The following is a 12,636-nucleotide window of genomic DNA, read 5'->3' as shown; positions in this document are numbered from 1 at the left end:
GGGTGTGGGGGGGGGCGCGGGGGGGGGGGGGGGGGGGGGAGCGAGACGAGACGAGGCGTGGCGTGGCGAAAGAGAATAAGAAAAGATTTCGTGCGCAGGCAGTGCACGTCTTAAAATTTGCTTTACACGGGCAATTTACATTTTTGTTCTCCTGCTACAGACGGTATAATATTGAACTGACCGCAACTACGTTGTCGGTTCGGCTCTGTTTACAAATAAAACCAAAATCAATGATATACCGGCTGCCCATCTTCCGCCGGATGAAACGACAAACAAAACACTATTACGGAAACACAATTACTCATTCGTTAGTAAAACTCGTACCCATACCTTTTTCTAACATTCGCAAAGCCGGGATGGAATAAGGAATAGGGATAGCCGTATCCTTGATAGGAATAGGACGTAACATTGAAAAGGGCAATTCTGAGAAAGCGGTAATTTCTCATATCCGTGAAGAATGGCAGAGACGAGTCAGTGAGTCAGTCGCATGATGATGATATATGTTAATGCATTTGGACATGCGTTCCGTCGATTTTTCTGTACTTGAAATTTTTAATCCGCACCCGTCGATTTCGCGCCATGATTTCCAAATTCCAAATATTGCGTCACGTTATAAGGACGTCTCTCTCTCTCTCTCTCTCTCTGTCTCTCTCTCTCCTCACTGTCATTTCTAGTCTTTGTCTTACTCGTCTTGCCGTCCGATATATATTTGCTGCGATCGCAACGAGAGATTTACAAAGGTTAGATTATATGCAATCGTCTCGCTCTCCTATTTCTTCGACTGCGATGATACTGCGATGACGATATCTTTCCTTCTAAATCACCGTACATTTATGCTCTGCGAGTGAATGGGTGCGACAACCGATTAGAGTATTTGCTTTCGAATTGTTGCGTGAATTTTTTTTACCTACGATAGAATATTGTATAATGTGCGATTGTCGTCTTCTCGGTGGTATTGCATCGGCTTCACGAGTTTCGAACGATTTGCATTGTTGCAAACGTCATACGTGGGCAAAATATCGATAAACGTTACCGTAGCATTTTGTTTGGCTACGTGATTTTCCCATTAAAAAAATTTACCATAATAAAAAGTACCAAAAATATAAAATGAAAAAAATCTCACTACTTAACTGTATTGTAGCGGGGAGTAAATAGAGCCTGGACATTTGAGATTATATAAAGCAGAGTGAATGAAACATTAAATATGATTTCCTTCGCGTTTACTTCTAATTTGTCTTAATATTTTCATGTTTCCAGAAAGCCTAGCGTGTATCTTATTTTCAAATTTTCATAATCAAATTTCTTCCGTGATACATTATCTCAACTACCGATTAACGTCCGTTTTATTAGATAACTTGGGGCACGTTATCACTACTGATATCTTGAGAGAAACACATACACACAGCGTGTGAGTGGGGGGAGGGTGAGGGGGGGGGGAGGAGGAGGAGGAAAGAAACACACGTACGCGAACGTTTAATTGTAAAGTGAAATCTGCTTTTTCTTTCCTCTTCCGAAACAATATTATTATATATAATTCGACTTTACGAAGAAAATTCGATTAGATAGGGCGGTATGGCATTCGTACATTAAAACGTCATCCATGTGTCATGTGTGCTTATCGATTTCATATTAGTCTCTTATATAATTTGCAAAATGAGATCAAAGGCTTATTCGTTGCAGACCTTTTTGGCAGTTACGAAAGTCATCGCGAGACTTTCTCTAGGCACTTTTCACGAGTGCGTCGTAATATCGGCCAAGCCCGATCAAAATAAAGTCGCCGCTGTCGAATAAACGAGTCGCGATTGCCACGAGCCTGACAATACCCGGGGGAGTAAAATTGATTTGTCAATAAGCGAGCAAGACCCCGGGACGAACTAGTGTTGGAGTCAAAGTTTTTAACGACGCTCATCGTCTCCGTCCCCTTATGTTAACAGAGCCTCGAGCAGGAGCGTCACCTACTGCGTCGCAAGCTCGAGGAGGCGAGGGGCGAGAACGAGGCGCGCGCCCTCGAGCTCCAGGCCGACCTCGAGTCGCTGCGTGCCCAGCTGGAGGAGCAGAGCGAGAGGGCGCGGAGGGCTGAGAGGGACCAGGCGAATCTCGTGACCGAGCTCACCGCCCAGAACGCGAGACTCGCCGAGCAGCTGCGCGAGGCCGCCAAGCAGGAAGAGCAGCTCTTTGCCGAGCTCAAGCATCTCCGGGAGAAGTGCAGTCTCAGGAGCACGACCCTCCAGGACCATGTCAGCAGTCTCGAGGTCCTGCGCGATGAGGTAACTTTACCGAGCCTATTGTCCTCGGTAACCTCTCATCCCTTTTCCTTTTCTACCATCCTTCTCTCCGTGCAGAGCCCACGACTCTCGAATCACGCGCTTACTCCATGAAAGATAATCATTTTTTAACGGGCGCTATCTGGAGCTACGTATTGAGAGACAAAAGAGGTAGATATTGAGATTGATTATAGATAGATATATAGAGAAAGAGAGAGAGAGAGAGAGAGAGAGAGAGAGAGAGAGAGAGAGAGAGAGAGAGAGAGAGTGAACGAAGCCTTCTTTCGAAATTAATTAACGACGCACCGATAATAGATTATTAACTTAACCACTCTCATCCTGGCCGTTTATTAATGTACTATTTTTGCGGTAAGTGGATGGAACTTACTATGCCGCGAGACTTTCCATTTTTATAATCAGTCACTTAAAAAGCTAAAATTCATTAGGTGTAAATAAAGATAATTATTAATAGATATATTATTAAGTCGATGTTTTAAATAGACCGACGTTTCGCAATGTACTATTACGTAAATATTAGATTACGTGTTAATTCAATTTGAACTCGATAAATTTTATGCGTACAACTCTAGTATGTCTTTGTATGCTTTTATAGGGGGAGGGGGGGGGGGGGGGTATATATATTCTTAATTGGCCGAGGAACAAAAAAGGGATACAAAACGAAAACGAAAACGAAAACGAAAAGGAAAAACATTGCTAATAAATCACGAAAAATTGCTCTCATTGATGCGTATACATTAATTAACAATATGCTTTTTAATAAATTTAATGGCACGCAAGGCTTTATAATTTTATACGCATGCACGTTGGTTAGTAGCCTACACTCTAATAATAAATCGTTTACTAGAATTAGAATTTACTAGAATTACTAGAATGATAAAGAAAACTTTATATGATTCGCGTAAAATTGAAATATATATATATATATATATCGTAAATAGTCGTAATAACTCTTTTGAAGTATTTCGCAAATACAACTCGAAAGCCTCGTGTGCATAAAAACATTGCTTTATTTAATATTTTTAAATAATCGAAATTAAAAATGGTATAATGCAAATTTGTTAATACTTTCGATATAATTTACCAACGCTTGTAATTATTATGGCCGCAACGGCCGCTCAAGATATTTAAGATTGTACGATATTAGAAAGCAAGTACTCGTTTTCTTTGAAGTAATCAAGAATTAATGTTGTAACGAGCAATCTTCATTTATTATTAAGTGATAATAATTAATTTGTGATTATATTTAAATTAAAATAATATACGACGCATTTAATTAAAAAAAAAAAAAAAAAAAAAAAAAAAAAAAAAAAAATCAAAATCAGCCGAGAATAATCGTTGCCAAACTTTTTTTTATGGTGTTTTTTTTTATTTAATTGTCTTTATATAACGCACGTTAGAATGAAAATATTCCATTAGTATAAATGTTTTTTTATTACGTAAGGCAAAATTTTGTTATTTCATGACACGAGAGTACGAACGCTTTTCGTAATCAATTTACCATTTTCGGCAACATTTGTCACATCATAAAATCAAAAAAAATCATTCATTGACATCCAACAAATTATAAAGTCAGTCAGTGCTCTAGATACACGTAAATCTAATTAAAATCCCTATACACTTTAAACTAGCAAGGTGATGTCTAACGCGGTTAATAATTTTCTCTTTTAAATCGTCGTTATCGTAAGCTTGTGATTAGAAATGATAAAAGTGAAGTTTGTATTTTCTATATACGATATGATAATAAATTTCAAAATTTCAATTTACTTCAATTTTACGTAAAAATGTTGAAACATTTTTTCAATATTTCTGACGTTGGAAGTCTCGGTATTAAAAGGCCACAATACGTGAGATTTATGGACAATCCTATAGTAATGATTATTCTAGTCACATAAAATAAGTGAGAAAATATTTAGTCGGAAATAAAAGATGCGAATGAAGGGATAAGTGTAACGTTAAAAGGCTCTCGAACCGAAAGCAGTCAAAGTAGTGCAAAAAAATGCGGATATTCATTTACATTTGTCATGCGCATAGAAAGAAATTTGCCGCTAATTTCGTAAACACATACGGATATGTAAATAGGTAATCTTAATCATTGTAATCGACATATTATGAAAGCGGCAAATGCGTAAAACTTGCACCCCATATTCCAGTAGAATGTCGGCTTTAAGAAACTCGCGGAGGAGATGGGAGGAGTGTGAGGCGGCGGCTATCGTACAAATATACGGCACGGCAGCATTAAAAGTAATAATAAATAAGTGCGAGTGCTGCCCTATGAGTAATAGGTGAATAGATCATGGGAGGAGTGAGCACCGAGATTTCCCGGGTGAAGCGGAGTTGCGATTTTGTAATGCGCGCCACTAAGCCACGGAAGGCTTCGTTCCTCGTGCAGCGCTCGTACGCTCTCCTTCATTTCCTTGATGACCATCGACGCTTCGAACGGGAGATGGCGATAACAGTGAAGGGTTGGGGAGGGAGGTGCGCCGGGCGGCGATAAGGCCTCCTCTAAGATAAGGAGTAAGGCCTGGCCGTCGGCACCCGGAAGTTGGAGTTCTCATTGTTGCGTTGCAGGTGCAGCTGGTGTCGCAACAACGGACCGAGCTCGAGAGGCGCTCCCTCGAGCTGCGGGAAGAAAGGGCCCGAGCGATGGCGGCCCTCGAGGAAGCAGAGGAGCGGGCGATGGCCCTGGAGCGTCTGGGGCACGAAGCCGAGCGTCGGGCCACCCTCGCCGAGCGCGAAAGGTACGTAAAAATTTCGAGGTAACGTCCTCCCATCCCCTTTCCCTTCCCCTTCGACTAGAGCGACAAATTCCGTGCCAAGGAGGTGCCATCCTCGAGCTTGAGGCAGTCTCGGGTATCTTTGCTCTCTTTGGCCGAGGTTCGCGTCCACTTGCTTTCGGCCAAGTTGCACGACACTTTTTTCGAATTACACGATCGCGTCGCGCCACTTTGCATCGGTCAAACACAACATTCAACAGATTTTCATTGAAAGTAACACAATGGTTTAATCATTATGGTCGAGATAATATGAAAAAAGAAAATGATAGAAAAAAAGTTCGAATAACGTATGTTGGATTATTGATTCGAGATGCCATTCAACGTTACTTTGTCAACTTCTTTGTTGTTGAAGTGAATTTTATTGTTTTAACGCGCCGCTTTGTAGTATTAATTTACGCAATAAATTGCAATCGAGCGAATCTGGGAAACGATGTAGTTTTCACTACGCAACGTTCCGGTTATCGATCGACTTCGTTCCCCAATCTTATGCAAAATTTTTATCGCAACATTTATGTGCAGATCGTGACACTAGTATCAAGTGACTTTCAGCCCAATAATTTAGCTTTAATTCACAAATAACCGTTTAATCTCATCATTGGCCGATGATCGCTCGCCTACCAATCAAGTTTAATAGTAACAATTACTATTGGGCAATAATAATTTATTGAATGTTTTATCGAGTGAAAGAATGGTTGTTGTGGTTTTTCGAATACGAATGCTTGATTATTTACAATTGTACGCAATTAGCAGATATTAAATAGGATGTCGTATTATATTTAAAGTAGGTGAAGCGACATTATGCTTTGATAGTGACGAAAGATATTTTAATTAAATAGTCGGAGCAAACATTGTCAAATAATATTATTAATTCGTACGGAAAATAAAAAGGAAAAAAAAACTTTCGATTTTTTTCTTCTTGTTTCTCCCTCTCTCTCTCTCTCTCTCTCTCTCTCTCTCTCTCTCCTCGTTTGAAATAATTGTATATCTGTAAAGGTAGTAGATTTTTATAATTCACTGTTCCAAGTTCTAATCAAAATCAAAACAAATAACAAAAAACAAATAACGAATAAAAACAACGTTCGAACGTCTAGGGCGTATAATTTTCCATGCAAAGGTCAATGATTTTTATGATCGGCGTGCTCTCAATATAACAACACCACGTCACGTACGAATGATTTACCCTACTAATTACTTATTGTCGAAATGCGCGATAAGTACGCGGCTGCTAGTCACTTGAATTGCGCAAGTCCACTCGTACTCGCAGATGACACTCTAGTCTCGTTTTAATAGATCATCGTCCCGTCCGGTATCGTCAACCTTGGCATCCTCTCCGTTAATATCTTTCTCCCCACTCACCGAACGATGCTCGTAACGCGACAATGTTGTAAATGTGTTGGCGTTCGCGTCGGTGTCGATTGCCCCATTACCAGTCCGACCATTACATTAGACTTGACCTTTGCTATAGCCTCGCGAGCCCGAAGGTCCCGCAAACCAAGGGACGAGGCAGGCAATTCCAACTGCCAATCGCGCATTTTCGCAACCGGAGCAGGGGCTACGGATGTGATCAGCCGTGAATCGTCGACACCCCGATAACCCTTTCGACCGACACTCCAGCGCTTTCTCTTAAGCCCTCGGGACGAATATCATGGCCGTTGCCGTCGCCGAGCCCACGCTCACGCGCGGTGCCTTTCCATCTCGTTCCGTTCCCCGACCCACGCCGAGATATTCACTACGAGAATTATTTCAGTAGGTTGTTTTTTTTATTTTATTGTATCTCGGGTACACGCCGAGCTTGCGTCAGCCACGTTGACAGCTGTTTGCTCTAAACACCCACTCCAGAGAACTCTATACAAAGTTTCGTGCATCTAAATTCTTGGCTTCGAGACGCGAGTAACGTAGGCGTAAATCTCCTTGTCCCCGTGAATTGGGCACTTTTGATCCCGAGACGCGTATGTGGGAGGGAAGAGAAGGTACCGGACAAAAATGAAACTGCGGCTGATCGCACTCGCAGAACTTTTACCGATCGCGCGCGAACACAACTTGATATGGAGTGCAACAAGGCGAAAGATAGAGAGAGCATCCTTTCGTCCCTCTACAATACAAATAAAACCACTATCAAATCTCAATTTACACACACGCCCGCATAACACACATACGCGCGCGCGCACACGCACACACATTAAGGATAAACGCATGTATTGGTAGCGACGCTCTCAAGCAAAGCGCCAATAATGCTAATTCTTAGATTTTATTTAGTGGGCTCATCGCTATGACTTATCAAGTGATAAATCAATATACTTTTTTCTATCGCTATACATTCGATTCAACTTCGTCTACGTAAACATATTTTTTTAAGAAATTCGTGAATAATACAACGACAGTCGAGTCTTTTGTAAATCCTATCTTTCATCAATTTGATCCTTATTTTCAGTTTAATCGATAAGTATTTTATATTTATAACTTTTGAAGCTTAAGAATTAAACTTTACGATCGAATTGTATTCAACGATAAATTCTATCTAATGGCTTACTGCACGTAATGCAAATTTATTGAATATTTTTTATTTTATAAATGGATAATCAAGCGCCACTACTTGTAAGTGACACGTTAAGTAAGTGACGAATTAAAATGCATTAAACGTTAATTTTTGAACATAAAATGAAAAAATTGCCAATCCTTTAACTATATATAATTATTTAAAGCAAAAGATACCAAAATCGAATCACGCGATAAAAAGAAGAAAAGAAGAGAAGAAAAAGGCAAGCGTCTACTATGCTTGTATGCGATCCGACGGGAAATGGAAAATAGCGATAAGCGCGAAATTTCGTGACGTACGACGCAATTGTAACATTATTTTACTCGTATTTGGCACCGAATCGACAGTCGTTGTAGTATCGTTTGCATTGTCGTGCACCACTAGATAACAACGCATAAAGTCAGCGTGAAAAAGAGGTTATCTTACTACCATTAATAAAGAAATAAAGAAAAGCGAGAATAATAAAGAAAGTAAAGAAGAACGATACAAATGAAATAGCAAATTAACGGTGTTTGCTCTCTCCGATAGGCACTTTATCCGCCTTGGACGTTGAAAAGACGTTAAGCGGACGATCGCGTAACTTGCAAAATCGACAAAAGCGTCATCGATCCCCAAACAGCTATAAAAATCTCGTCCGACTCGAGCGGTTTGCTCCTGAGATCCCGACTCGCGAGATCTTTCCCACGGCAAGCTCGGCGACCACCCTCGAAACCAAAACTAACCCCGGTCACTCTTATTATTTACAGGGACGACCTGGCGGCCACCCTCGCCGCGATCGAGAGTGGTGATGGATCCGAACGCCGAGCCCAGTCACACCAGCAACAGCAACAACATCAGCAGCAGCAGCAGCAGCAGCAGCAGCAGCAACAACAACAACAACAGCAGCATAATCATCAACTACAGGCACAGCCGCGCTCGCTCCAAGCGGAGATGGAGTACGAGGAGAGCGCGGGCAGCTCGCTCGGACTCGAGCTCCAGCAGCGCCAGGATCTCGACCAGGAGGTCGGCCGGGCCTGCCGCAGATTACGGGAGCTCTCGAGTCAGCTTCGTCGGGGTGAGGACGACTCCGGGCTGCAGAGCGATTGCGACGAGTCGATGCTCGTGCTCAACAACGTCAGCGAGTCCGAGGTGAGCTTCCTCCTACATCCGGGTGCTTCCTTCCCCTTTCAGCGCCCTTCGAGTGCCGCCCACGTCCACGCCCACGCGCACGCACTTCCCTCTATAAAGCTTTTACTTTCCTTTATTTAGTATCATTAGGTTTTGAAACGATGAAGCTGGTGGGATGGAAAGGGCAGCTGATGTTGTGGCAGGTTGAGCGTGTCCGTTATGTACCCCGCGAAACGTCAGGCCCCGACGAAACTCTTATAATTAGCTTTGCCATCGAGCTCTCGATTAATCACCGGCAGTAATCGCAAGAGATTTCATTTCTATCAAAGCTTCGAGTCTTCGCTCCCTACCGCCTTCCACTCCGAGATTAATAAAGAGACTCAACGAGACTGGGCGCATAACCTTTCAATACGTTTCTCGATGACTTTAAGGCAACTTACGGCCAATTAAATGGAACGCGTCTGTTGGAATAATTATGAATCGATAAAACTCGAGGACTACCTTTCCTTTCAAGCCATTCGTCATTTAGCCACTAATAATAGTAGGCGGCTGTTACAATCTAAACGTAACTATATTTTTAATGGAACTTTGAAATGTCGAGTGTACAGCGTGCGGTGCGCAATCACGTTAAATTAATAATAATGATAATAATGAAATTACTCGATTGATAAGATGATTTTAGTTGTGAAGAGCAAGAAAGAAGTAACGAACAAAACTTAGCCGCGCCTCACTTATTCACGTCTCACTTTTACTCATTTATCATCTCACAGAAACTAACAGAATCTCGTCATTTAATGAATATTGTAAAATTATACTATTCTTCCTTTATAGTAGGCGCCTTATAAATGATCTTGCGATGATTCATGGTATCTCGTACCGAAAGGAAATATCATTGCCAAATGATGCCGTTAAATGAACTAATAAATTGGCTTTAAAAGCAAGATAATATTGTAGCAGCATCAATTGAATTGAATATGATGAAATTATTTCTTATTAAAAACACCACCCGTGATCTTTCATTCGACTTGACTCGGATAAAAAGTTTTTTTTTCTAAAATACAAATTTCACCATATATATCAGTATCTGCCATTTCAATACTACTTTCAAGATTAAAATCTTTTTTTTTTCTTCGTTTTCTTGTTGTTGTTGTTGTTGTTGTTGTTGTTTTCGTTTTTTTCTTCTTTGTTTATTAATGAATTATGATGTAACGATAACACGCTCACTGGCCTAAGAATGCCATATTAAATTTAATTCAACGTTTAATGCATATTTTCAATATGTCGATCAGCTCTATCGTTGTTGTTAAATACAGTCGGTATGTAGTATATGCCAGAATATACAAAAAACGAAAAACATAAATTATTCAACTTTGATATTTTACAGGCAACGGATCCTTTGAAATGTCGCGGGGATAAAAATTTTAATCGCTCGATTTATCATATTGAACTTTAAACGTGAAAGGGTTCGTGTCAATTTGTAATTAGTTTGCGATTAAACATTTATCATGCTAGAGCAATGGTGAAAAGTGTGCGTGGGCGCGCGTGAAGCTTTCTACACGATATCGACTCGTTTCGTTACGATATATTTATTATAACATTTCACACAAATACCAGTAAAGTACGAGTGTGACGATTTAACATTTTTTTTTGCTTCTTTTATTTTATGCTCGGGGACTGTGCATTTTTGTTTTTTTTTTTCTTTTTTTTTCTTTTTTTTTCTTTTTTTTTTTTTTTTTTTTTTCTTTCCATTAACGGCCTATCACGAGAATATAATGGAACATACGAGAGCGCAATATTACAATTGAACGAACAATTGAATTTTCCCAAATACAGTCCTAAAGTTCACAAATATAACATTGGCTTGAAAATCTTAAACAGCACGGATCGAGCGCTCACACCAACTTACACTTTTTTATCCTTATTCAAAATACTTTTATCTCGCTTACTTTTGTAGTCGCACTCGACGTTTCACTGCTTTTCCGTATTTTCTTAAAATTTATAGTCGATGGTCCTTGCTTGCCAGCACCAGTCACTATTAACTTTGCTATTCCGCCCTTTGGTAATTCCAATCGCCAAAATATCCCGACGTTCGTTAATATCGTATCGCACGGATTTATATGCGAATTTATTAAGTTTTATCTGCGTCGATCCAAGCGTTAATTCAAAGCATTTAAATCATAATAGAAAGTAAGTCCGTCTCGATTCTCAATTTCAATTCGCTGATATAACAGTTAAAATCCATAAACTGAAATTAATGTCTTTCGCTATATTTTTATAGTATACATGATACGAAATAAATTATTAGTGAAAGGTATTTTCTACGATTAATTATAACTTTTGAATAGCTGCCCATCCATCCACCCATAGACACACACGTACGAGCGCGTAATGTGTATAGCCGATACACAGCAACAGTGCGAATTTAATGGAACATTCTCGACTATTTACGCAAGTAAAGGTAAATTACGCCATATATAATGTTTCTATAATAAGTTATATGATATGGATAAACGAGCAGTCGGTAAACAAGAATAGCAACATATCGCAAGTAATATTACCTTTACGTTCGATTGGCTTACTCCTCATTGGAGATGAGCCATCTTATCGTGACAAAAATTATGATAATAACCAAATTGCAAACAAGAGCTCGACTTACCCATTACGAAGCCACTAATATTCCCAAGCCATCGTTGTGCCCTGCTTATTTATTATTATTACCCCCGATTATTCATTATTATTCGTACATCCTAGCCCTCTAGTCGCACAATTCGCATAATAACTTAAATTGGCGAATAAACGCATCGTGGCCACGTCGTCGCCAACTGCTGTCGCCAATTGCGATATTTTATTTCTGCCCCGCGCTACTCCCAATGGCCGATGAGTCACCTACGAGGAACTAAGGAGGCTCGCCCTTGGCGCGACCTTCTCGGTCAACGACGATCGATCTCCCGTAGCGCCCGACTCGCCGCGAACTCTCGACGAAAGTCGACCGATCATCTCGTTTCTCCCTTACAGACCAATTACCCGGGTGCCCTCTCCGAGATCGTCGAGGAGGTGTTCGGCCTGGCGTTGGCCGGCGTTCGGGGTGGCCCGGCCGAGCTCGGTCTCGCCGTCGAACTTCACCGCTCGAAGGAGGAGCTCGAGCAGACCAAGGACCAGCTGAGGCACGCCCAGGATGAGCTGAGACGGCGAGGCGAGACCCTGCTCGAGACCGCGAGTAAGCTCAAACTCTGCGAGGCCGAGCTCCAAGGGGCCCAGGAGGAGAGGGACAGAGCGCGCAACGACATCGAGGACTCCCAGCTGTCCAAGGACGAGGTTCTCGCCCAGGCGCTTCAGGTGAGTTCTCGAGCCTTTCCTCTCCTCCTCCTTCTCCGCGATATCTTCGCCACGAGGTGACGTGAGATGACGATGAGGAGGATGGATGAGGAGGATGGATGAGGAGGATGAGGAGGAGGAGGAGGAGGAGGAGGAGGAGGAGGAGGAGGAGGACGAGGAGGACGAGGAGAACAAACAGGTTGTGAACAAACAGCGACTGCGTTAATAATGCCGACGCGTATTCTCCAGCAGACGAGGGACCAGGCGGTCGCGAGGAAGAACAAGGTCGAGGTCGAGCTCGCGCGCACGCGCATCGACATGCTCCAGATAAACAGCCAGCTGATGGAGGCCATTCAGCAGAAAATCGAGCTGAGCGAGCAGCTCGAGCAGTGGCAAATGGACATGCAGACGCTCCTCGACGAGCACGTGCGCAGCAAACTGGCGCCGCCAAGCGTCGCCCCGACGGCCGCTGGCGAGACCTCCGAGCCCATCGCCTCCGCTCGCAAAAAGCGCATCAGCAGCGGCTCCAAAAAGAGATTCGGCATTTTCTGACGTTTCGACTGCTAGGACGATCACGATGATTACCCGAGGCGACCGTTTTTAATATGCTGATTAATCG

General features: G+C 41.9%; 1 protein-coding gene across 1 annotated transcript in view; it reads left to right on the top strand.

Annotated features, from left to right (window-relative positions):
- The window catches only part of LOC105361239 (bicaudal D-related protein homolog), a 55,950-nt gene extending 43,314 nt beyond the window's left edge, over positions 1–12,636 (top strand). The window contains exons 3-8 of the mRNA XM_011498349.1: positions 1,935–2,267; positions 4,854–5,023; positions 8,342–8,378; positions 8,469–8,723; positions 11,718–12,038; positions 12,270–12,636. Coding sequence (XP_011496651.1) covers positions 1,935–2,267; positions 4,854–5,023; positions 8,342–8,378; positions 8,469–8,723; positions 11,718–12,038; positions 12,270–12,569 — 1,416 coding nt within the window. The 3' untranslated portion in view covers positions 12,570–12,636. The remainder of the gene's footprint in view (positions 1–1,934; positions 2,268–4,853; positions 5,024–8,341; positions 8,379–8,468; positions 8,724–11,717; positions 12,039–12,269) is intronic.

The sequence above is a fragment of the Ceratosolen solmsi genome, unplaced genomic scaffold (assembly GCF_000503995.2).
Source record: "Ceratosolen solmsi marchali unplaced genomic scaffold, CerSol_1.0 scaffold30, whole genome shotgun sequence".
NCBI classification, from domain to species: Eukaryota; Metazoa; Arthropoda; class Insecta; order Hymenoptera; family Agaonidae; genus Ceratosolen; species Ceratosolen solmsi.
Note: the sequence above shows the minus strand (reverse complement) of the source record. Positions and strands in the feature narration are given on the sequence as shown.